Source organism: Amphiura filiformis, chromosome 19 (assembly GCF_039555335.1).
Source record: "Amphiura filiformis chromosome 19, Afil_fr2py, whole genome shotgun sequence".
NCBI lineage: Eukaryota > Metazoa > Echinodermata > Ophiuroidea > Amphilepidida > Amphiuridae > Amphiura > Amphiura filiformis.
The window spans coordinates 41,653,623-41,681,447 of NC_092646.1; the positions used below are offsets into that span (position 1 = coordinate 41,653,623).

A 27,825-nucleotide genomic window follows, 5' to 3' on the forward strand; every position below is an offset into this window, starting at 1 on the left:
ACCTGATTAGATTTTCAGCGCAAAATATGCTAATTAAGTACCTAATTTGCATAATTTATGCATAACATTTTCTCTGAGACTAGGGGTCGCAGTCGCACGTTCTTCAAACTTGGTGGGTGGGTGCATCTTGACCCCAGACAGAACAAGATTGTATTGGTTAGTGGGTCAAGGTCATCCAGGGGTCATCTGAGGTCAAATTACTAAAAACTGTCGTATGGGCACGAAACTTGGTGGGTACAGTCAACATTTAGAGTCAAATTGTCGGAAGGTCATTTCAGGGGTCATCCGAGGTCACCCAGGGGTCATCTGAGGTCAAATTACTAAAACTGTCGTCTGGGCATGAAACTTGGTGGGTACAGTCAACATTTAGAGTCAAATTTTCGGAAAGTCATGTATGTTTAACATACCGAATTTTACAAATTACTCTAATCATACAATGTATTCTTCATGCACATTAGTACTCCCATGTGGTCCCCCTCCCACATACCCGAAGAGGGGGGGGGTCAAAAATTTAATGAATCATTGTTTTTATATATATATATCAATTTCAGTCATGTAGGCCATCTTATTAGGCAACAAAATGTCTCTCATGTACAAAAGTATATATAGGAAACTGAACATTTAAAACCACTTTTAGGATGAAGGAAGCATGTTTTCAAAAAAAGTCTAAAACAGGTTTTTATGTCAAAAATGGTCTCTTTTGGGGTGCTAAATCTGCTAAAATGTTTGTTGTCCTGAAATTTTAACTAAAAGCACACTGATCGTCAAGGCCCATGATGGGGTGCTGGTTGGTGGGGTGGGGTGAGTTCTAAAGGCAGTGGATGCCAAGCACAAAAAAGTAATTAATTATTGCCTTAGTTTTTTGCTTCACAAATATCAGCATCAGCCATATTGGTCACGTAATGAAGCCAAAAAACATTTTTAAGAGTGTCTCTTGTGCATAAAGTATAGGAAACTCAAAACTTTAAAGCTTGTTTTCTGGCAGAAGGAAGCACTTTTTGGGGCGCCCTCTACGGAGGGGGCACCATATATAGGCATGACTTTGTGAAAAGCTTCTAATTTCACTCTTGCTAGATTTACTTCGCAATTGTTTTGCTAAAAGTATGCCCAGCTTAAAATTAAAACCACAATTTGCTTGGATTTGATTTTATTACTGTTTTCTGATATGCACGGGATAAAATCTTGTGCGTATATTCTTTGTTTAAAATACAAAATTAATGGACTTATAAAAACACCAAATATATCGAGACCTTTGACCTTTGTATGGCTTAACCAGTTTACCACCTCTTAGAACCCGATAGACGGTGACCAACACTGTGGACTACAATAGCCTAATTTCAATGGCATAGTCCAATAACCTCAAATAAACAATCATAGTGCAAAATTTGACCTAACTTGCAGAGTATGAGTTTTTGTACCCAAAGTTTCAAAGTCATTCAATGAATGTACAAATGTATGTTGTATAGAACTGTGTCCTTGTTTAATACGCTGCAGCATGGTAGGCATCTTATCAAGATCAAGATAGCGAGAGTGACATAACAATTAACATGCTATCTTACCAAGGTCTTATCTATCTGCATGTAATTGAAAATTATGGTGTATTTGTTTTAAGGATGAAACAACTAGCTCCTTTTGCATGGAAATTAGAACAAAATTTAATTACTATACAAGCTGTATCAAAAAGTTTGGTACCCAGCAGTTTTGATATTTTGTCAACACTTAAATAACATGTTAAAATATTTGCACCTAGCAAACACAGAAATATTCTTAAAATGTTTTTTACAAAACGTTTTAATAACATTTAAATGTCGGGTTATATAAAGGTCGTGAAAACATAAAACGTTATTTAAAATATTTTGGGCAAACATTTTTTGCAAATATTTTTTCAACCCCAAAATAACATTCTGTTTAGAATGATTTGTACCAAGTTTTCACAAATGTTTTTGGAATGTTATTAAAACGTTTTATACCCTTTATATAACCCGACATTTAAATGTTTTCTGTAAAACATTTGTGTTTGCTGTGCAGTAAATTACCAACAAATGTTATGAAAACGTTTTATACTCTTAATGTACCCTTTATATAACCGACATTTAAACGTTTTCTGACAACCTTTTATAACCTTTTGCGAAAGATGTCGAAAACGTTTTGTGTTTGCTGGGTAGCTACTTTTATGAAGAATGAATGTTCTGTAATTGTTTTTTATCCTTCATCTCTATTAGATTTTCAGTGTATTAGCAAGTAGATGATGTATATGTATCACAGACGTTATACATTCATAAAAACTTTTCTTTTGATCAACATAGGGGTAGATCTCGGGGTGGGGGATCACCCTCCCCCCAATATTTTGCCAGGGGGAGCTTACTTATTTGTGTCTTCTATACTATCCATCATATACCCCCTGCATAACGAAATTCAACAATATCCAAAGCAATATCACCACTACAATATGCCCAAAAAACAGAACTCCCCCATCCCACAATCGCAAATTGACACGACAGCTTCATTCCAATTCAATTTATTTCATCGAAAACGGTCCTGTGATACACCTTCCCCAATCAAACACATTTCTCTTGCATTTGATCATCTTCTACTCTTCCCTAGAAAAAATCATTATAATACCAAATCTAAACACCATGCCATGGAATTCACCATATCACGCCCAAGCTCACATTGGGCGCCCCATTCCTTTTTTAAAGGAATTTTTATTATTAAAGTGTAGAACAAAGCCAGGAGCTTTGAAATGTTATTTTTACGTGTTGCGCGAGAACTCGCTTCGCTTCGCAAGTTCAGGATTTTTTGGGGTCAGCCTGTGACATCTCTGAAGGTCACCCAGGGATCATCTGAGGTCAAATTACTAAAAACTGTCGTATGGGCATGAAACTTGGTGGGTACACTTAAGGGGGTACTACACCCCTCTGGTAAATTTGTGACTTTTTGCATTTTTCTCAAAAAATAATAACATACTGGTAACAAAAGTTATACATATTATTGGGGCAAGGAATCCAATTACTACACTGAAATTTCAGTGACTCTAGACAAGCGGTTCGGTATATATAATAGGAAATGAGTAACATTCAAGTGGTACCTCTTTTCTTATCATAAATAAAGAACCGCTTGTCTTGGGTCACTGAAATTCCAGTGTAGTAATTGGATTCCTTGCCCCTATAAATACTTGTATACATAACTTTTGTTACCACTGTGTTATTAGTTTTTGAGTAAAATCCAAAAATATACACAAATTTATCGAGGGGTGTAGTACCCCCTTAACATTTAGAGTCAAATTTTTGGAAAGTCATTTCGGGGTCACCCAGGGGTCATCTGAGGTCAAATTACTAAAAACTTGGTGGGTACAGTCAACATTTAGAATCAAATTTTCCGAAGGTCATCCAGGGGTCATCTGAGGTCAAATTACTAAAAACTCGTATGGGCATGAAACTTGGTGGGTACAGTCAACATTTAGAGCCAAATTTTTGGAAAGTCATTTCGGGGTCATCCAAGGTCACCCTGGGGTCATCTGAGGTCAATCTACTAAAAACTGTCGTATGGGCATGAAACTTGGTGGGTACAGTCAACATTTAGAGTCAAATTTAATTTTCAGAAGGTCATTTCGGGGTCATCTGAGGTCACCAAGGGGTCATCTGAGGTCCAATTACTAAAAACTCATATGGGCATGAAACTTGGTGGGTACAGTCAACATTTCAAGCCAAATTAATGGAAGGTCATTTTGGGGTCATCCAAGGTCACTCATGGGTCATATGAGGTCAAATTTACTAAAAGCTCATCTGGGCATGAAACTTGGTGGGTACAGTCAACATTTAGGGTCAAATTTTTGGAAGGTCATTTACAGGGTCATCCGAGGTCACCCATGGGTCATCTGAGGTCAAATTACTAAAAACTGTCACATGGGCATGAAACTTGGTGGGTACAGTCAACATTTAAAGCTAAATTTTTGGAAGGTCATTTCGGGGTCACTAGGGGTCATCTGCGGTCAAATTAGTAAAAACTGTTGGATGGGCATGAGACTTGGTGGGTACAGTCACCAACAGCCAGGTAATTGTGCCCAGCCGAGAACCACCAAAATTTAGGGTCAAAGGTCAAATTTCAATATTGGTCCAATCAAGCTCAAATTGAACAGGCAAATCACCATGGGTTGTTGCAGGTTCATTTACTTCTACCAAAAGTAATCGCGAAAGCAGGTGGACGCAAAAGTAGGCGAGACTCGTGGTTCGAGAACCGCCTTGTCCCGGTACCATGCCGTAAACAGCACCCTCACTGTTTTTTGACATGCTCTCAAGACTGCAAATCTGCTACCTATGTTTTAATTTGCAGACCTATTTTCTCGATAATTATAACAATGCGACTCAAACTCTTGCATGGGCTTTTATTTAAGCTATATAGTTATTTTTTCCGGTTTTGGAGTGTCTTTTGGCCTAATTTAAAATGTTAGGATTATCCATATAGTTTACATTTTAAAAAAAAAAAAGAGAAAAAAGTAGGCCCTAGTGTTTTTAATAATTATGCAAAGTTATAATTTGTGTTCATGTCATACTCTATTAATGATTTCAAAATGGATTGAATTTGTATAAACAAATTATAACTTTGCATGTTAAAAACACTTGGGCCTATTTTTTTATTGTCAATCGTTCATGATTCTAGCATCTTGCTCTAGGTTCAGGGACACTCCAAAAGCGAAAAAAAGTAACTTAAAAGAAATATTTTTACGTTAAAAAAGCGGATAGTGCATTCGTGTTACCCCTTAGGCGACGAAAAAAGAAACCCTGTTCTACGGGCGGACGGACCTTTCAAGTTGGGTCGGTCGGTCGGTCTTTTTTTTTTTTTTTTTTTAGGAAATGACCCAAAAAATCACCAAAATCTGTAAATAATTTGCAATTTGAGAAAAAGCAACAACAAAATTTTGTTCCTGAAATTTCCGAAATTTGGGTCGGCATTCATTTGTACAGGAAAAAAAATTTCCCCAATTTGTTCAAAATCTGGGTCGGTCGGGCCCGCCTTACCTCCTTCGTTGCGACACCCTCCCCCTGCTGATCCCCGGTGCTGATCCCTAAAAAATGGGAAAGAGAGAAGCAACAAAAGAAAGGGAGAGGGCAAAGAGAGAGGAGGGGATAAAAACTACATTCAGTTCGTAATAGGCCGTATGATCCAGTATGGGGTCTACATTGGTGTTGGCCCTCTTCATCAGCACCAATGGAGATTAGCCATGGACAGAGGCATAGATCCAGGGGGATGATGGTCCATACAATCACCCCCCCCCCCACACCCCCCATGTTGACACATGGGGATGTGTGGGTTTCTGACGGACCAAACTTGCCTAATATTTGGCCACATAAACCTAAAATGTGCCAATATATTTGCCAATTTTTTTGCTCCCTTCGCGAGCATTTGTACCATTAACTTCACTGACCAGAGTTGCAAGTCAGTCCCCTCCCCTGCTCAGTCGACAGAAGTGCTGTTACAACATTAACGATTTGCATCTTACTTTTGGTCTATTTAGACCCATAACCCCATTTTTGTCTCGCCTGAACTTTGTTCAGGATGGGACTTAGTAATCACTATTTCTGTCTGTCCGTGTGTGGGGGTGTATGGAGGGGTGTGTGTGTGTGTGTGTCCGTCCGGAGCTGTATCTGGGGAACCGTAAGACCTACGGGGACGCTACTTGGTGGGAGGAAGGGTATCCAAGTTTGCTCCGTAATCGTATGTTTTCGGTGAAAAATATGCAAATTAACATAGCTAATTTGCATAATTTATGCGAAAATCAGCGCAAATTGATAGCGGAGTTTGTGGACAGACTATCTCAAGATCCGTCGGGCGCATGGTAACGAAACCTGGTGACAGGAATGATACACACCTGCTGATCAACTGATTAGTTTTTCGGCGAAAAGTATGCGCATTTAGTTGTTAATTTGCATAATTTATGCGGAACGCTTCTACAATATGGTTGGAAATCTGAAGAAATCCACCTTGTGGAGCTGTTTCTGGGGATCCGTAAGAACGCTAAGCCCTATGATGATGAAACGTGGTAGGGGGTAGCATGACCAGAGGATCTCGACCTGATTCGATTTTCAGCGTAAAATATGGTAATTAACTACCGAATTTGCATAATTTATGCATAATATGCAAAAACCTTTTTTCTCGGAGACTAGGGGTCGCACGTTTTTCAAACTTGGTGGGTGGGTGCATCTTAGTACAAGGAACTTATACGATGTCCTCATTCACAAACTGATACTATTTTGAGCCATACAAGTTTACGTGGTGAACTAGGTGCATCTTGACCCCAGACAGAACAAATTTGTATTGGTTAGTGGGTCAAGGTCACCCGAGGTCATCCAGGGGTTATCTGAGGTCAAATTACTAAAAACTCGTATGGGCACGAAACTTGGTGGGTACAGTTAACATTTAGAGTCAAATTTTCGGACGGCCATTTCGGGGTCATCTGAGGTCACCAAGGGGTCATCTGAGGTCAAATTACTAAAAACTGTCGTATGGGCATGAAACTTGGTGGGTACAGTCAACATTGAGAGTCAAAGTTTCGGAAGATAATTTCGGGGTCATCCAAGGTCACCAAGTTGTCATCTGAGGTCAAATTACTAAAAACTGTCGTATGGGCATGAAACTTGGTGGGTACACTCAACATTTAGAGTCAAATTTTTGGAAGGTCATTTTGGGGTCATTCGAGGTCACCCAGGGGTCATCTGAGGTCAAATTACTTAAAACTGTCGTATGGGTTTGAAACTTCGGCGGCCACCGCAACCTTTACTCTCACCTTTTTCGGCAAGTTATTTATGGGTCAGCCAAGGTCCCTCAGGGGTCATCTGAGGTCACATTACTAAAAACTGTCGTATGGGCATGAAACTTGGTGGTACAGTCAACATTAAGAGTCATGTTTTTTGGAAAGTCATTTCAGGGTCATCCAAGGTCACCAAGGGGTCATCTGAGGTCAAATTACTAAAACCATTGTATAGAGATGAAACTTGGTGGGTACAGTCAACATTTTGAGTCAAAGTTTCAGAAGGTCATTTTGGGGTCATTCGAGGTCACCCAGGGGTCATCTGATGTCAAATTACTTAAAACTGTATGGGCATGAAACTTGGTGGGTTCAGTCAACATTTAGAGCCAAATTTTTGGAAGGTAATTTAGGGGTCATCCAAGGTCACCCAGGGGTCATCTGAGGTCAAATTACTAAAAACTCGTATGGGCATGAAACTTGGTGGGTACAGTCAACATTTAGAGTCAAAGTTTCGGAAGGTAATTTCAGGGTCATCCAAGGTAACCAAGGGGTCATCTGAGGTCAAATTAAAAACTATTGTATGGGCATGAAACTTGGTGGGTACAGTCAACATTTGGAGTCAAAGTTTCAGAAGGTCATTCGAGGTCACCCAGGGGTCATCTGAGGTCAAATTACTGAAAACTGTCGTATGGGCATGGAACTTGGTGAGTACAGTTAACATTTAGAGTAAAAAATATCGGACGGTCATTTTGGGGTCATCCGAGGTCACCAAGGGGTCATCTGAGGTCAAATTACTAAAAACTGTCGTATGGGCATGAAACTTGGTGGGTACAGTCAACATTTAGAGCCAAATTTTTGGAAGGTAATTTCGGGGTCATCCAGGGTCATCTGAGGTCAAATTACTAAAACTGTCGTATGGGCATGAAACTTGGTGGGTACAATCAACATTTAGAGTCAAACTTTCAGAAGGTCATTTCGGAGTCATTCGAGGTCACCCAGGGGGCATCTGAGGTCAAATTACTAAAAACTGTCGTATGGGCATGAAACTTGGTGGGTACAATCAACATTTAGAGCCCAATTTTTGGAAGGTCATTTCAGGGTCATCTGAGGTCAAATTAGTAAAAACTGTTGGATGGGCATGAGACTTGGTGGGTACAGTCACCATCGGCCAGGTAATCGTGACCAACCATTGTGTCCATTTTAAAATTCCAAGTAGGTGTTCTTTTAGTAGCAGATCAGTGCATGGGATGATGTGGAAATTTTCCCCTGGCTCGCTGACTCTGGTTAGGTACACCCCTTTGAATTTTAGCACTGAAAGCACCGAAGACCAGGGTGGCAATCATATTGCCCAGGGACCAGCAAAAGGTAAATCCAGCTATAATACCAGCAAAATTATTTCTCGACCGCACCGCCCTGAGAAAATGGTCTAGCGACGGCCGTATGTAAGTTGGTTACACAAATGCCGCATTGATTTAGTGTGGTGTGCTCCCCGAAGTCTCGCAACCGTAAATTATTTGGTTTTTAATTTCAGATAGATGACTGAAATTGGATTTGGAGGACCGGATTTGTGGTCTGTGCAGGGATGGGAATATTGAAGATGAATATCATTTTGTCATGGTCTGCAAGTTTTTTGATAAGATTCGTCAAAATATCTTCCATTCAGGTACAGATTGGAACCGGATCCCCCAAAATTCATTTCTCTCATGAGTTCAGATATACACCATCTGACATCAGTGGTCTCTCATTGTTTGTTTTTCACGCTATGAAACTTCGTGAAACGATTGAATTTATGTAATTATTTCTTCATGTTATTTATATGTCTTCCTCATATGTAATCATTATATTTGTAGTGCAAAGGGCCTATATGTACAAACAAATAAATCTAAACTGAAAATGAAAACTGGTGGCGTGCGCCCTTAGTTTTAATTTCGCTGCACAGAGAGCCCGTAACCCAATTACAAAAATTGTGTTGAAAACTTGAATTGGGCACAATTGCAGAACAAATTATCAGCTACATGTAGTAGGCCTACATAGTGTTTTATTTTTGGTTCACACTCAGTCACACACAGCCCCTGTAATTGCACTTGTATGAGTGCATATCAGGAACCGCAACCAATTGAAAATCGAATAACCTCGCGAGTAAAGTTCACTAGGCTAGCATGCTAGACTAGTAGTAGTAGTACGATGGTGCATGGTAGTACTCAGTATCATGAGTATCAATATTGCCAAACAGGTAGGTAAGCTTAACATTTCCACAAAACCTAGATTTAAGATAAATATCTTTTCCATAAAACGTTAGCTTTTGTACATTTCCACTTTTTGCGGCAATTTTGCGCAAAATTTGTTGATTCCCCCTAAAATTCACTCTGCCCCCCCCCTCGACCAATAAATATGGGCTCAATCAATCCATGGAAGAAAGAGATGAGAAGGAACCACAACGACTTCGATCGGCCAAGTTTTAATCCGCTTATCTATTGACGCATGAAAAGAAAAGCTATCAATGGTACTTCCTTTCATTAAATCCATTTTACCGCGATCGATGCTTGGCGAAATCATTACTGGAAAAAAACTATAACAAACCCATCCACGAACAAACAAACGCCACCCGAAAGTAAGATTCTAGAATTTCACTGATGCTCTGAACATGTATAGTAGCTTTTGTTTTGGGATCTACAGTCAAACTGTTTTCTTGATCGTGTTGAGTAGAAAATGTCCTTTAAAAGATCGAAAAGGTCATCAAAATCGGCCGTTTTTTTGCTGAGTTTCATCTTCAGCAAATAAGGTAAGATTTTGGTGACTTTTTCGATGAAAAATTAATGTTCTTAAATAATGCACAATGTTCCGGTTGAGTCCGGTATATGAAACCTGTTTAATTTAATAGTTTATATATGTGTGTACGTGTATAATTGTAACTATTGTCTGTCCAATTAACTTAGACACCCAGTTTTTGTTACTTATTTGAAAAAATATCCACTTTTAAAGAAAGTCATGAAAGAAAAATGTTAACATTCGCTGAGACCTAACGGGATATTTGTGTTTCCAAAGCATTGAGTGAGAGTTTACCAGAAATTCTATTGAAATTGGAAGGTTTTTCTCAATACTTAAAAAATAATCCGGTAGAAGTTGGGTACCATTATTTTGGAAGGTCTCATTATACAGATTTGTAGGTATGGTGATTTTGGATATACTCCTCACCAAAAACATTTTATAAAAATTAAAAATATAATTCAGTTCATAAAATGCAGACAGTGTTTCTAATTGGCATACATGTATTTATTCTTAGTGTATTTAAGTAATCCCAGCTGTCCCTCAACCAATTAAAACAATTCGTTGCGGTATTTGAATCTTCTTCTGTGCATGCTTTTGGCTTGGCCCAATTATAAGAAGATTGTATGCCCTATAAATGTTCTGATGTTATTGGTGAGGAGTATAATTCACAATACACTCCAGACGCATAGTACACCACATTTCGCTATACTGCATTCTAGAAACGCTTGCTGTTAGAATAAGAAAGATTTTAATGCTAAATTATTGCACATTCTAGGGAAGCGTGGTTACCGTTTTGAAATAACCGAGTGAGAGGGTTTTCAAGAAAATATTTTTCCTGTCAAAACTGAAGCATCCTCTGTATAAAAGAAAATATGAATATTAACTGCACATCATATATAACGATTCGTGATACCCAATTGTGGCACATTTGATGTCGTTTATGAGGCAGAGAATTTTATTTCAATTTTATATACGCCAAAATATTTTTTTAATTGAGCAAGAATAAAGATAGAAAAACGTTGAAAATTCTATGTATAAGTAACATTAGACCCGGCTAAAGATTACTGTTTCGTTTTTATGGTAATCTAATCTTTTATTTCCTGAAAAAACATTTGGGGTCTAAAATGGATTTTTTATGTAATTGATAAAAAACATCGAACGTGTATACAAGAAAAAATGGTAGGTTCCTCTATAGTATTTTACTGACCATGGAAATGTACTGACACCGTGCGAGCACATGTCAAAATCGATATAATGTATTGTCCATATAGACGCGCATTTATCATGTTTATTGTTGGATTAACAACAATTTTTGAGCGCTATTAATACACATTAATGTTTTTTAGGCAAATAAAATTCCAAAATATGGTACGTTTTCTGCTTTTGCTTGTCACGTGGTAGGCCTATATTGAAGTTGCGATTATATCTTCAAATAAGTTTCAAATGGATTCCATCAAGACAAGTGGCCGAGTGGTCTAAGGCGCTAGGCTCATATAGCATATCCAAAGCGGCGTGGTGCGCCGTGAGTTCGAACCCCGCCTCTGCCAAACTTTAAAAGAATTAAAATTAAAATTTAACTTTTTTTAAGTTTCATATTGGGGAAATGTGACTGGGAGAATTTATGTATGGCGTGGAGTGGTGTGGACGCATAGTAACTTGCCCTATCATTTGTTATAATGCACCAACTGTGACATCTTTTGAGTTATAGAGGTTGTGCATGAAATTATTGATTGGCTCCAAACAAAGGATTTGAACCGGTGTCCTTCACCGAAATCATGGCACAGTGCAGTCCATTCAATCAAATATTGTCATCAACCTATACGCTGGCGAAGTTACGTAATAAATCGGATTAACTACCATAGCAATAGGTGAAAACAATTTTGAATATATCGCGCTGCACTACAAGCATGTTGCACTCATGACCTGTGAACGTCTGCAATAATAGATTGAATACAATGCCGGTCTTTTCAAAGATACTAATCTTACAGGTGCGAGTTTCAGCATGACATGGTTCAATGCAGAGGTACCGCGTGAACGTACCAGTGCAGCGCGGTATATTCAAAAATTGTTTTCACCTATTGCTATGGTACTTAATCCGATTATTACATAACTTCGCCAGCGTATTTGATCGTAGTGTATTTGTTATGTGTGTGAGACGAGATTGCAAACATGCTTTTGTTGAATGCATTTGAGTAGATAGATTGCAAACATGCTTTTGTTGAATGCATTTGAGTAGACCGCCATTATTGTGAATAAGTAAAAGGATCAAAGAAAAAAGGGTGGAATCACTGATCAATATGCATGATTACAATGTTCAAACACCCCTTACTGTAAATAGATTATCCCATCAAATTTTTGAACAGACCGCCCTGCACTACAAGCAGATTGCACTAATCACCTGTGTATATCAGCAAACAGATTGAGTACAATGCCGCTCTTTTCAAAGATATTTATCTTACAGGTGCGAGTGATCAGCCTTTCTTTGACATCTATGGTTCAATGCATCGGTACCGCATGAACGTTGTAGTGCAGGGTGGTATAGTCAAAATTGTATTCATCTATTGCTATGGTAGTTAATCCGATTAACTACGTCACTTCTACGGCGTATATTCGGCTGGACCCAGATATCTTGCTGTAAATCGGTCAAAATTGAATAAAAGTAGACAAGGAAGAATATTTTTTCATCGCTTTACTAATAATTTCTGTTAGGTCTGACCGTGTTTAGCGACGTGGCTTTCATGACTTTTTGCCAAAGTGAAAACTTTTCGAAATATATCCTAAAAACCGGGTGTCTAAGTTATTTGGACAGACAATAGCTATTGTCTGTCCAATTAACTTAGACACCCAGTTTTTGATAATTATTTGAAAAAATATACACTTTCAAAGAAAGTCATGAAAGAAAAGTGTTAACATTCGCTGAGACCTAACGGGATTTTTGTGTTTCCAAAGCATTGAGTGAGAGTTTACCAGAAATTCTATTGAAATTGGAAGGTTTTTCTCAACACTTTAAAAATAATCCGGTAGAAGTTGGGTACCATTATTTTGGAAGGTCTCATTATACAGATTTGTAGGTATGGTGATTTTGGATAGTGAATGGATGAATAGTAAATTAATTATACTCCTCACCAACCAAAACATTTTATAAAAATGAAAAATATAATTCAGGTCATAAAATGCAGACAGTGTTTCCAATTGGCATATATTTATTCTTAGTGTATTAACTCAGTGATCCCAGCTGTCCCTCAACCAATTACAACAATTCGGCGCGGTATTTGAATCTCTTCTGTGCATGCTTTTGGCTTGGCACAATTCTAAGAAAATACAAATTGTATGCCATATGAATGTTCTGATGTTATTTGTGAGGAGTATAATTCACAATACACTCCAGACGCATAGTAACTTGCCCTATCATTTGTTATAATGCACCAACGGTGACATCTTTTGAGTTATAGAGGTTGTGCATGAAATTATTGATTGGCTCCAAACAAAGGGTTTGAACCGGTGTCCTTCACCGAAATCATGACACAGTGTAGTCCATTCAATCAAATATTATCATCAACCTATTTGATCGTAGTGTATTTGTTATGTGTGTAACGACCTCTCGCGGTAGATTGCAAACATGCTTTTGTTGAATGCATTTGAGTAGACCGCCATTATTGTGAATTAGTAAAAGGATCAAAGAAAAAAGGGTGGAATCACTGATCAATATGCATTATTACAATGTTCAAACACCCCTTACTGTAAATAGATTATCCCATCAAAAGTTTCAAGTCATTAGGAATATTCGGCTGGACCCAGATATCTTGCTGTAAATTGGTCAAAATTGAATAAAAGTAGACAAGGAAGAATATTTTTTTATGGCTTTACTAATAATTTCTGTTAGGTCTGACTAGCTCGAGATACTCTAGCTAAAATACAGGTTTACATTTACTATCTTACATTATCTTGCTTGCTAGAGCTCCAAACGACAAGCTTCCGGTTTTTTTTTGGAGAACAATACTGTTACGTAAGATGAAGAAGAAACCCGCCTCGGAGCCCGCCCTACTCATTATTTCATTGTACTTATTGCAATTTGCCTCCACACATTACGTAATCAACACAAAGCTGTCGTGAGAAATAGTGAGTGGATAAGAAAATTGACAGTGGAGGATACGAAGGACACGCCGATTGTTAGTTGTCAATCATGAATTGCCGCAACGTATTAATATTTTACTGCATGGCATTCCGCAAACACCAAGACAAATTATGCCGTATTTTTCCAAAGATCATCTCATATGAAGTAAGCTGAATGCGATCTGTACTTTTGTAACATTCCGATCGCTTTTGATCACCTATTATCGGCGAATTTGCTTGAAAACACGTGAGTTCATGTTGTGTAAACATAATTAGCATAGACACAAATGAAATTACGATGCAATACAATGCAATTTGAATGCGCAGCAGATCTATAGAAATAACGTTGCCCGGTTTTATGCAGAATTAGACCCTGTCTGGGTCTGACCGTGTTTAGCCACTTTTCTTTCATGACTTTTTGCCAAAGTGAAAACTTTTCGAAATATATCCTAAAAACCAGGTGTCTAAGTTATTTGGACAGACAATAACTCGTTTCAGTGCCAAAGACTGCCACCTCTGAGAAAAAAGTCATCAAAGTTCGGGAAAATTGGGCAAAAAATTTCATATCAGTATTGCGTTAGGCATACATATCGGTAAACACGCTCGGCTTGTCATTCACATTTTTTGTGCACCAGTGAATTACAATCTACACTAGTCATGCTAGATGAATGTTAGATGAAACAATATCCCTGAAATTGACAAATTAAAGGAGTATTTCATGATCCTAGCATCCTCTATTTATGTCATTTTTCATTAGATATCCACGAAAAAACCTATTCCCAAAATTTCAGTTGATTCCGATTTTGCGTTCGCGAGTTATGCATGATTATGTGTATTTCACTGCTCCATAGACAATGTGTTGTAATTTCGTTCTGGTGCACCAGAACGAAATTCAAATTTCACGATATCTTTGCTAAACGAATTAATCTGCAAGAAATATTTTGTACATAAACATTATGTAGCCAGAGGTTTCCAGTGATATAAAATCTCACTTTTTTTGACAAAAGTGGGGGGATGAGGCTGTGGATCACGAAATGCCCTTTTAATATAACAATTACACAATATCACTGGTTTCATGTGGTGCAATCCCGGGTGCAATTTTTAAATTTGAAATTTTTGCTTTTTGTGACAGCATGAATTTCTAGACAGGATTTCAAGGTGTCAAGATAAGGCAATTTACAACACAAGACAGGACTTTTTACCCGGGTTTTTACAGAAGTATACTTTTAATCAGGAGTTTATGGATGTGCGGTGTGAATTAGGATTCCTTCCCAGAATGTGAGAATCTCACCCAAACGTACCATAAGTTTACAGTAGAAGCAACTATTGGCCTATTATATATGCTGAATAAATGTGAAGGACGCTGTGGAGATCATAGAACTGGCCAAACGACGCTGTGAACATTGCTGGGAAAACGCCTGCTTAATACCTCCCGAGTCGGCTCTAGACGCAACTTTGTGCCTCACATACCACGAATGACGTTTCAAATAATTGCTGTTGCATATATTTGAAGAACATAAGGGTACAGACGAGTTATTGTTGGTCGAATCAATCTAAATCAATATAATTATTGAAAAATAACATTTTGATGTCTTGCAACAGTTCATTCTGCAAATCATATTGTGATGTGCCCTGAGTGATTTAATTTAATTATTTAACCTTGTTTACATGCTGAAAGCATTTCATGAGATGGAAACACCCTTTCACTGGCAATAGCCTGAGTTTGTGTGTTATGGCAAGTTCTGGGGGAATTCCCTTTCATTCATCAGGTGATCAAAACAAACTGAATCAGAGTTATTAATATCATAGGGGATTTTCCATTACATGTATTACTCAATATTTAGTGCATAGTTGTACCATCAACATGATCAGGGGAATCCCTGATAACAGATTGTGAAATGGACATGATTTTTGAAAGTCCCCAGGAAGTAATGGTCTATTAATAGGGATGCCCACTGTCAATACAGTTTCCACTAGAACGATTTTTCATTTACTGTGTGCGTGCACTCACACACGTATTGTCTATGGAGAAACTGATCGATACAAGAAATCCCAGGCCTGTTAAATGGCGTACATACTTGTTTTGATCCAAATGTAGGCCTATATCAGGGTGTTTCAAGAAATTCCTGATTCCACCAGAAAACATTAACCAAACGTTTTCCTGTTTGGTCAGTAAATAGAGAGGACCTTCCTTCATGAAGAGATCAACTTTTTTAATGAAAAATTTAATGAGATGAGAACTACAACAGGTTGAAGTGACACCATTCCGTGCATCAGGTGTTCAAACGCAACTATCTTCGAATTTGGAGTGAATCAGACAAGCAAACTTACATACTCATAAAAATTAACTATTTTTGAAGACAAAATGTGTAGGATGTTAAGAAATTTAAGAATGTTTAAGCCTACCGTGACCCATCTCAAATCATGCACTTCCCGTGCACTTCTCACTACCATGTCCATTTCATATGCTATCCATCTTGGCTTCCATGCGCTATGCACACACAGTGTATTGCTCAATGTAGAAAAGATAACCTTTGAGTTGGAGCAAATTTCTCAAAATTGGTAGTGATTAATGTTACCAAACTTATGCCATGATGAAATATAATAATTTTTGAAGATAAAATGTGCTGACCTTAAAAGATTGAACAATGTTTAAGGCTGCCGCTTTTCATTTGAAATAATGCACTTATTGTTCATCTCCTCTATGGAGATATTTTCCATGGTGGCCATCTATGATCATGCTTGAGGTTTCACCAAACAAACCATGGGTTTTGAGGTCTTATATTTTTTGTTGTATGTCAACAAAATCTATTATATTTTCAGGATGATCTTATTTTCATGTTGTTATAAGCAAATATATGTTCCAGATAATCTAGTTAATAAATACATTAAGAAAAAGTACCTTAAAGTTGCACTTTCTGTTAGTATTCCTTTTTGGACTTTAACTTTTTAACATGTTCTAGCAGCCCTATATAAAACCGTGACACTCGAAAGGCCATATCTCTGGAATGAAACGTCCGATTAAGATTATTTAAACGCCAAAATGTTTCTTTCATCAATTCGCAGCCAATAAGGTCTGAATCAATTTAAAAGTACTTCAATTTTTAGTGGACATGCCTACTCTTAATAGATTGTGTGTATAAAAGGTGAAGATTTGGAGTTTGGTTTCACAGAATGTGATGGGAGATTGTAAACTCCACATGTGTGTGATGGTCTTCATGCTTCAAAAAAAAAGAAGTACATTTTAACCAGTTTACATATTGGCCAATAATTGAGCTAATTTTAATACAGCAACGAAGGAGATAGCGAGCAAACAAATGTGCTCTTCCTCATTGAAGGATTAAAGTTCTTCTGTCGAATTGCTGGAATTTGCTGGTATTTTGAAGACAACACATCTGTCAAATACAGCGGAGCAGCCTGTTCCCTGGAGAAAGAGTAATTGGTGAAAGAAACACCATATTTGGAGGAAGCAGCGTAAGGAGAAATATTTGGAGAAAGCAGCACAAGGAGATATATTGTGGAGAAAGCAGCTCAAGAAGATAAGTGATATTGAAGAGAGCAGCATCATTTTCGTGTGAGGATTTCATACGCAAGGATATTTGTAAACGCTAGTGTACACTGGACTTTGCTGATTTTCGCAGGACAAGTGAATAAGGATATATTACATCAGTCATCCAGAACATTGCAAGAACTCTTTATGATTACCAAGAAGAAGAATGCTGGCTAAGTACTAAATAGTTAAAGAGTGATTATATTTGATTATTGTGTATGTACATTTGTTGTCATATATTGTACCAATTATAACTTGCTTTCAATTAAAGACTTAGATTTTGTTAGCTTAACCAAACAGTGTATTTGTGTTGTGCATTCGTGTGAGTTCGGGTAAATGGTGATTTTGGCCTTGAGTCAGTACGACTCGTTACAATATACTTTAAAAACTTGCTTGATTTATCGTTGTTAATGAGTTATGTACGTTTTACAAAAGTATTGTTGTTTTAGTCCTCTTTACAACATAACTCAAGAACCACAGGACCTACAAAAGTATATGGGTAAAGTAAAAAATAATGGCACCGTTTGGTTGATGCCTGCTGTGTGAATGAAAAAGACCACTCATAGAAATTCATCTTTCAAAAAGTGTGTTATGATTGGCCCTTTGACCACAGCAATTTGTAGTGTCATAGCTGTCATGTAAAAAATAATATGCCCAATTTTCTTCCCCATATGGTCAGGAGTGTTACATGTTAGCGTGACAAGAAAAGAGGTATTTGTATTTGAATCATGCACTGTAAAAATATATATGAAAAGTATATGAAGTTAAGAAGTTTTGCATTGGTTTTCATGGCATTTTGTGAAGTGTCTGCTATTATTAAGTACCAACTTCTTTCATATTAGTCGCTTAATAGTCTACTTATGAACATGTGAAGACTGCATGGAGCGAAAAATAAAACATGTTCCAAAAATCACCTGTCAACAGATTGTGTAGCATTGTAAGGTAATGATGACAGTAATAATCTATTTCAGTCTGTTTTAGTAAAAACAACATTTGGGTCAAACTTGGAAAAAATTAAACTTACATGATATAAAAACCGTTTTCTTTTTAGAGCGGGTTGAAAAGAGAAATTCTGTCTCATCAGGAGTGTTACATCAGAATTCAACTTGATTTTTTCATGCACCAAATTGGCAATATTCATTACTTTTTATTTTATTAGTGCATTGGGATAGGAACTCAAAACAAGAAATATATTTGCCATTGCTTGAACATGTTTGCTACAGCTATCTAAATAGTCAATGTCAGGAGTGTTACACAGAATTAATTAATTGGCAATGATTCAAATTTCTGAAGAGTTAAAAGTTTGTTGGTGTTTTTTAGCCCTGAAAATATATTCCTGAAGCCAAACTGCTGCAATCATGGTGTAAAGACCTTCATATTCAAGAAATATGTACATAAAAACATGGTTTTCATAGCTTGACCAAATTGTTACACTCCTGACAATCAATTGTAAATAGCTCGATCAATAAAATTGAACTAATGTAATTCAATTTTTTGCCCCTTTTTGAGATAGCCATAGATAGTGTCACCAAAAATGTGATTTGCAAATTTATATATTTGAGGCCATACAGTTACTGTAGCAACGTGTCAGGAGTGTTACAAAAACATGCAAGTTGCGCTCATAAAACAAAATTGAACATAAATCACCTAAATTCTGTGCCTTTTTTGAGAGGGCAATAGATGTTGTCAACAAAAAATTACAAAGACTGTTTTAGAAAATGTAGTTTATAAAAATATTTCAGGTCATACAGGTATGTCAGGAGTGTTACACAATAGCACTACTTTGATGGATCTTGACATCAATTTGAAGAACAATGTGATACTAAAAACTTCTAACACAGTTTTTGCACATCATATTGCATGATACAAATTGAAACAGAAAATAATTTAAGATGTTTCTTTTGACAAATAAAAACTTTTGTTCCTGATTTCCACAAATTTTTAGGTGTTTAAATGAAAATTTAAATTTTTTTTAACAAAACTTTAATTGTTTCCATGTGAAAAATTCTACATGACTACTGTATTCATTCCAATAAGCTCCCATGCCCCAATAAGTGCCCACCCAGGGTATTTTCAATTTGCTAAAGGGTACCATCAATGTTGAAGTGACAGATAGACATCGATACAGTGAAATAGCTGGAGGATTACAAGTCCTGTGTAAACTTGAAATACATTTTCTACATCAGAAAAGCTACTAGAACGTCTCAGGACCCTTTTATAACATACCCGGTACATTAATTCGTCTAACACCCCTTACGAAACATTGGGTAAACCAGGTAAAAAATAAGCGCCCACCCAAAATGAATTTGTTAAGTGCCCTGGGCGCTTATTGGAATGAATACGGTATTTTAGTTTAGTGTCTAAGTAATTAATTAAAACTCAAAGAATTACATATTTGCATAATTTTGTCAAAATATAACAAGGAATGACATGGATCTTTTGTGTTATGTTTCTGAAGATTTTGGACTACTTTTGCCAATAAACCAGTTGAAAAAATATATTTAGCAACATTACTGAAGCATTTTTTTTCCTTGAATTTACATATGTTTTGCTTAAATAAGACAACAATTACATCTCAGAACACTGTTTGTAATTTTGACCCTTTTGTCACACTTTGGTGCCATTATTGCTGATTATACCAATATTTGAATTCTTCTACATGCTCTGCAATGAATGGAGCAATGCAATATTTGCCAAAGCTCACAACCATTCGCAAAATGCTATGAACTACCAAATCGCAACAGTTTAAAGTAGTGTCTAACCTGAAAAAGTTAATTCAAAAATAAATTGCGATTGTTTTATTATTTTCATAATTCTTTGTCAATGATGGGTGTGAAATTCAGGTACATTATTGTAACTAGCATGAATTGAATAGTGAGGATTAAAATCTTGGATTGTAATTCATTCCCTTTCGAATGACAAGCCTGGGGTGTTTACAAATTACCCAGCAAACACAAAAACGTTTTAAAAACGTTTTTAATAAGTTATATTTTGGTTTAGGTAAAAACGTTTTAATAACATTAAAATGTCGGGTGATATAAAGGTCATGATAACGTTTTAAAACGTTTTGTATGAAAACACACTACAACAATATTTTTAAACGTTTTCAAAAAATGTTATTGTAAACTATTTTTGCAAACATTTTTGCCAAATATTGTGTCAATACTTAAATAGCATTATGTTAAAATATTTGAACTCAGCAAACACAGAGATGTTCTTAAAATGTTTTTTTCAAATCCTTTTAATAACATTTAAATGTCGGGTTATATAAAGGTCATGAAAACGTTTTTAAAACGTTATTGAAAATATTTTGGGCACACATTTTTCGCAAAATATTTTTTCAACCCCAAAATAACATTCTGTTTAGAATGTTTTGTATTAAGTTTTCAAGAATATTTTTGGAATGTTATTAAAACGTTTTTATACCCTTTATATAACCCGACATTTAAACGTTTTCTGTAAAACATTTTTGTTTGCTGAGCAGTGGGTTATCAAAAAATGTTTTTAAAGGTTATGAAAACGTTTTATACTCTTAATATACCCTTTATATAACCTGACATTTAATCGTTTTCTGACAACCTTTTGCGAATGATGTCGAAAACGTTTTGTGTTTGCTGGGTAGATGTATGCCTAACACAATGCTGAATGTATTTGGATACATCCCATTGAATAACATGTGGGAAAATTGATTTTCGACCCTCTGACATAAAACTACTGCAATTTTGTTAATTTAACTTCTTTTTCTCAATTTTTTTCACCACATACTCTCAGAAAGATACATATTTAAAATATGTAACAATATTAGGAGTAGGTGATCTAATTCCGAGAAATTAAGCTTTCAAATTGGGTAAAGTTGTTTTTGGACCACTCTGTATAAGATGTTATTTAGAGCCTTGTTGGGAAAAAAAGAAAGAAAAAAACGAGCAGGGGGCCCATAGACCAAAATAGCAAGGGGGACCTTGTCAGCACCCCAAATATGTAAATGTACCAAAGGAAATATTTGTTTGCCCTTAAATTATTAATTTGTTATTCTAGACTCAAAATGCTCACATAATACTAGTAATAATTTTCGGGAAGGGTTTCTGTCCATTTTGAACTGAAATAACAAGGTAAAGTGAAAGAAACCCTACTGGTTATTTTGGCCGTTTAACCCCATGAGAACTACCTGCCGAATGGCCAAAATGAATATATTGTGTCCAATTTTGAACCGGATTTTGAACCACTCAAGGAATGCAAGTTCGACCATAAATACATGTAGTTTTAAGGGGGTACTACACCCTTGGCCAATTTTGTGCATATTTTTGCATTTTTCTCAAAAATTATAGCGTATTGGTGACAAGTAAGATATGTATATTATAGGGGCAAGGATTACAACTACTGCACTGAAAATTCAGGAACACAAGGCAAGTAGTTATTGATTTATTGATCAAATACTGGTTTTCCATCATTTTGGACTGTAACTCCACAACTGTTGTCTGTGATGAAATAAAATTTCCAGTGTAGCAGTTGTAGTCCTTGCCCCTATAATATACATAGCTTACTTGTCACCAATACGCTATAATATTTGAGAAAAATGCAAAAATGGGCACAAAATTGGGCAGGGGTGTAGTACCCCCTTAAAGCCTAATTGGCAATTGAAATGAGCATTTCAAGTTATCAACCAATTAGAAATGCTGTTAGATGACCAGTAGTTTCCAGGGGGTTAACATGCAGTTCTATAGTCATAATTCATGGCTTTATGTTGAACATTGCTTTTTGACATACAAACACAACAAATTTGACTGATTTCTTTTAGGGACCGTTCACAAACAGGGGAGCCTGATGCAAAAAGGGGGAGGGGCTTAAAAAGTTTGACCCTCCTAAGGGGGCCCTGAAAAAAATGACCACAAATTTTCCTATGCTTTTCTATGGGGTTGACCTATAATTTTCATGTCAAAAAGGGAGGGGGGGGGGGCCCTGAAATATTTGAGATCTCAAAAGGGGGGCTCTGAAAAGTATTTGTGAACGGTCCCTTAAATGTAAGTTTGCACATGTGTAAACATTACAAATACGCCAAAAAATCAGGTTTGAAAAAAAATTAACCAATTTCATTTTATAAAATTGTACATGGCTTTAAGGGCTGGGGTATGAACGTTTGGACAGTATTTATTGTGGGACATTAAAGCACATCAGACATATCGAATTGCATTCTGAATACGAAGAATGTCATTCTGATATCAAATAATTTTGATTTTTGAAATTCACAATTTAATACACATTTTATGGCGAATCATTAAAAATTGATATTTTTGATATTTAACAGTACTTGAAGTAAACTTTATAAATCTGATGATTTATACTTAAAGTGTATGTAGGTGGGATGAAAAGCCGACGATCAATTGAAAATTTTGACCTTTCGTATTGACAAATTTGGGAAGAAAATCCTTATTTTCAATATGAAAGGTCAAAATGTTCAATTGATCGGCTTTTCCTCCAGGCTACATACACTTTAAGAATATTTCATTAGATTTATATAATTTACTTCGAGGACTATTATATATCAAAAATTTGAAAAATATCAAATATTTATAATTTGTCATAAAATTTGTATTATTGTGATTTTTCAAAAATGAAAATTATTTGATATCAGAAAGACATGCTTCGTATTCAGAATGCAATTCGATAGGTCTGAGTGCTCATGTCCCACAAAAATACTGTCGAAACGCAATAAACGCTCATTTTAGATCCCTTAAGGGATCTGGAATGAGCGTTTTGAAGCTTTTTGAGCGATTCGACAGTATTTTTGTGGGACAAAAGAGCACATCAGACATATCGAATTGCATTCTGAATACGAAGAATGTCTTTCTGATATCAAATAATTTTCATTTTTTGAAATTCACGATATTATAATACAAATTTTATGACAATTATTAAAATTTGATATTTTTCACATTTTTGATATATATATAACAGTCCTCAAAGTAAATTTTATAAAATCTAATGATACATGTATATTCTTAAAGTGTATGTAGCTGGGAGGAAAAGCCGACGATCAATTGAAATTTTAACCTTTCATATTGAAGATATGGATTTTTCCCAAAAAGACATAATTTTTTTTGGTGTTTTGGGGAAAAAATTTCATATCTTCAATACGAAAGGTCAATTGATCGTCGGCTTTTCATCGCACCTATAAATCATCAGTAGTAGTTATAGTAGTCTTTTTTCGGAGGTCGGTGGGCGTGGCTAATTAGCATATATATGAATATTCATGAGATGGGCGTGGCTAATTAGCATATATGAATATTCATGAGATGGGCGTGGCTAATTAGCATATTTGAATAAAATTGTGAAAAAAAAAAGTTGGAAAAAAAAATTAAAAAATTAAAAAATAAAATTTCAAAAAACAATTTCAAAAAAAAAATTCAAACAAAATTTCAAAAAAAAATTCAGAAAAAATTTCAAAAAAAAAAATTTCAGTAAAAGTAAAGTGTACGTAGGCTTATATTATTGAATGCAACATATCATAATGTCATAATTGTATTGGCACTTCAATACTGAACAATTTTGATTTTAGAATCTGCCAGTTTATTAATCGCGAAATAGACTATGGACTTATGATTTTGAACGGGCAAAGTCCCTAACACTCACACTGTCAATCATACTTGTTTATCAATCAAATTTAACCGCAAGCAAATACAAGACGCGTTCGTGCACTTATTGACGCGTTCATGCAATTACACAACACAAAGGCGGGGTAGGCCACATACTTGTGTACCATGTAGTTATTAATGGTAATGACAGGTACCCGGAGGATTTAAACCATAACGAGATCAGGGCGACCAATCACAAGCCAGATCCATTTAAAGATGCATTCATCATGGCCAATTTTAGTAGGCCAGATTTCCGACAATCTCATCCATAGAAGCTCATAGACAGCCATGTTAAGCATGAAAACCGCAATCCAATGTCAGTAGTCCACTTGGGAAGCTAACAGAGGGAGTAGGGTGACTGAAAAGAACAGATGTGAAAATCTATAAATTGTGCACACATTAATTAAATCAGAGTTTTAAGCTTAAATACAATATCCACAGTATGCACAATGGGCAAGTGGACTACGGGTAGTCTATAAGTAATGCAGATGTCTTCAAAATCTAAAAGTTACTGTAAAATTTTAATTACTTATCCTATCATAGTCAAAGTATAGATTTTCTGAAGGGAAATTTGACGACGAATCTAAATATGGACATATTTTTTTTGTGTGGGTTAGGGGAAAATGTTTAGGTTCAAAATATGTTGAATTGTAAAAAAATCTAACATACTTTGGGACACCCTATATTCCTAGATTACCAAACAGCTGTGATTTTGGTTTCTTCCAAAGTCAGTTGGCTCTCCATATCCTCTAACCAAATGAATGTTGTTTACTTCCAGTTTATTACTGTAAGTTGGTAATAAGCAATGCATTGAGTGGTCCATTTTTTATCAAAATCTTTTTATTCCACCCTGTATAACTTGCAGGTCACCATGTATAATGAGTTGAAATGTATATATTTTAATTGCTTATGCCTTCAGCTTTCCAAGTCTGGTCATACTATTGATTTAGTCTTCACTCAATCTAATGATCCAATTATTAAGAATTGCACTACTGATGACACTTTATTGTCTGATCATTACTTGGATCCAATTATTGATGATTGTATTTCTACTCAGTACTCCAAACTGTCTGATCATCGTGGAATTAATCTGATAATTGATACACCTAAGCCACCTCCTATTTATATCAAATCTTCTACCAGAAACTACAAAAATATTGATAGAACTCTATTTGATGATGATTTAACTGAATTTCTTAGTTGTCCTGATTCAAAGAATCATGATGCAAATGATCTTCTGGAAACAATGTCTCTTCTTGACAAGCACGCACCATCTGTCACCAAAACTCGCCGTGTCAAACACAGAATGCCATATTATAATCAGGATATACACAGTGCTCGTCAAATAAAACACCAAGCTGAAAGAAAATGGAGAAAATTTCAACTATCTGCAGATCGACAAGAATATACTAAGGCTAAAAGCTATGTCAAACACTTAACTGATATTGCTAAGCAGAAATACTTCAAGGACAAATTAAATATGTGTACAACCAAGGATGTTTTTCGCACAATCAATACACTTTTGAACAAAACTTCACATGTGCTACCTATTCACGATTCACCAAGTCTTCTAAGCAATCAATTGTCAAATTTCTTCGTCTCCAAAATTGTGAAAATCCGCTCAAATCTGGATAGCAATGTTACTACTACTACAAGTACTACAATTAATCATGTGACATTCGCTGACAATCATGCCGATCTTCACACACTTTCAATGCTCAAACCTGCCACCGAAGAGGAAGTTAGAAAGTTTATTGGCAAATCTCCTAGCAAAACTAGCAGACTTTACCCAATTCCAACGTGGTTTCTAAAAGAACTGTTGAGCAATGGACATCTTCTTACTCTGATCACTAACATTATAAACTCATCACTTTCAACCGGTACTTTTCCAAATGCAGCAAAACATGCTATAATCAAACCACTGTTGAAGAAGCCATCACTGAACAGGAATGTCCTTAAGAACTACCGACCTGTTGCCAATTTAACATTCATTGGCAAAATCATTGAAAAGATTGCATGTTCCCGACTAACCGATCATATGAACTTGTATAACCTTGCTGATCCCTTCCAATCAGCCTACAGATCACATTCTTGCACAGAATCTGCTTTAATTAAGGTAAAAAATTACATTATGTTTGCGTTGGATTCGAACCAAGTTGTGTTATTGGTGCTTCTCGATCTTTCTGCCGCCTTTGACACCATCGATCATGGAATATTACTTTCACGCCTTTCAAATCGCCTTGGTGTCAAAGGTGTTGCTCTCAAATGGTTCGAGTCCTACCTCACTGGATGGTCCATTCGTGTTGATGTAGCAGGAGAACATTCACAACCAGTAACTGCAACATTTGGACTACCACAAGGTTCAATTGTTGGGCCTATTGGCTACACAATATACACACTACCTGTCGGTGATATTGCCCGTAAACACAAAGTGTCCTACCATGTCTACGCTGATGACACCCAACTCTACGTCTCCTGTAATCCTAAGATACCTGGTGAATTAGATAATGCTATTGCAAAACTTCAAAACTGTATATATGAAATCAAAACTTGGATGATTCAAAACAAATTACAACTCAACAATGATAAAACTGAATTTTTCATTGCATCGTCTCCTCATAACACACGCTTTATCAACAACATAAAAATATGTCTATGACAACGCACATCACTAATTTATGCAAAACAACTACATTTCATCTACGTAATTTAACTAGAATACGGAAATATATTGATAAAGATACTTGTAATCATGCTGCTCGCTCACTTGTTTGGTCCCGTTTGGATTACTGTAATGGTCTCTTGTCATCAATTCCACATAAACATGTCCTTCGTCTTCAACGTCTTCAAAACTGGGCAGCTCGACTTGTTTTTAATGTACCTCGCAAGCACGAATCCCAACCATTGTTGTCTGCTCTTCATTGGCTACCTGTCCAACAGCGTATTATCTACAAACTGCTCCTCTACGTCTACAAGACTCTAAACCACTTAGCACCAGATTATCTGAATACTTGTCTTCATATTTATCATCCAACCCGTAATCTCAGATCCGTCAATGATTTTCTTCGTTTGGATTACCCCAAGGCTCACCTTAGAGCAGGAGACAGGACATTTACGTTATGTGCTTCACGGGAATGGAACTTCCTATCACAATAAGAGAATCCTCTTCCATCGCGAGTTTTTAAAAAGTCAATTAAGACCTATCTTTTTCCATGATGTGTTTTACTTTGTTGATCTTTATATTTAAGACTTGTATGTAAATTTAAGGTTTGTACTCTATAATGTTATTTATTTAAGGTTTTGCTTGTGTACTTTAAGATGTTTTTGGGGCGCCCTCTACGGAGGCGTCCCACAATATAGGCATGAGTTTGTGAGTAGCTTCTAATTTCACTCTTACTAGATTTACTCCGCAATTGTTTTGCTAAAATTATGCCCTTGCTCAGAAATAAAACCACAATATGCTTGGATTTTATTTTATTATTGTTTTCTGTTATGCACGGGATAAAATGGTGTGCGTATATTCTTTGTTTAAAACACAAAATTAATGGATTTGTAAAAACACCAAATAATCCGTGACCTTTGTACCTTTGTAAGGCTTTTAAACTGGTTTAAAAACCAGTTTACCGCCTCTTAGAACCCGATAGACGGTGACCAACACCGTGGACCACAATAGCCTAATCTCAATGGCATAGTCCAATAACTTCAATTAAACAATCATAGTGCAAAATTTGACCTAAGTTGCAGAGTATGAGTTTTGTACCCAAAGTTTCAAAGTCATTCAATGAATGTACAAATGTATTGGGGTTAAACCGATGGCCTTTGTTTGTTAATTACCATAAAATCCATATAGTGGTTATTGTCAAACTACAGTTGCCACCCAATAATATGATTTTTATTTGTGGATGAATTTTACTGTAATCAACGGAATCTGGCGAATGATTCAATTTCAGTCCAGATTGATACCAAACACATTAAAAGTTGGTACATTTTGATGAAAATGTGATATTTTCTTTTGA

At 36.1% G+C, this 27,825-nt stretch overlaps 1 protein-coding gene across 1 annotated transcript; it reads left to right on the forward strand.

The window, feature by feature from the left end:
• The first annotated feature begins 8,957 nt into the window (after nucleotides 1-8,957).
• LOC140140595 (uncharacterized) lies at nucleotides 8,958-26,965 on the forward strand. The gene is made up of 3 exons (XM_072162352.1): nucleotides 8,958-8,981; nucleotides 24,729-26,324; nucleotides 26,750-26,965. Exons 1-3 carry the CDS (start codon nucleotides 8,958-8,960, stop codon nucleotides 26,963-26,965), a joined length of 1,836 nt encoding a protein of 611 aa, XP_072018453.1.
• Nucleotides 26,966-27,825: the final 860 nt, after the last annotated feature.

What these genes read in the sequence shown, in the direction of transcription:
- LOC140140595 (XM_072162352.1), top strand. Translation starts at nt 8,958, where the DNA reads ATGAGTATCAATATTGCCAAACAG. An exon ending in GTATCAATATTGCCAAACAG is followed by an intron (nt 8,982 to 24,728) that starts GTAGGTAAGCTT and finishes TTATGCCTTCAG; the next exon opens with CTTTCCAAGTCTGGTCATAC. An exon ending in GTGAATTAGATAATGCTATT is followed by an intron (nt 26,325 to 26,749) that starts GCAAAACTTCAA and finishes CCTGTCCAACAG; the next exon opens with CGTATTATCTACAAACTGCT.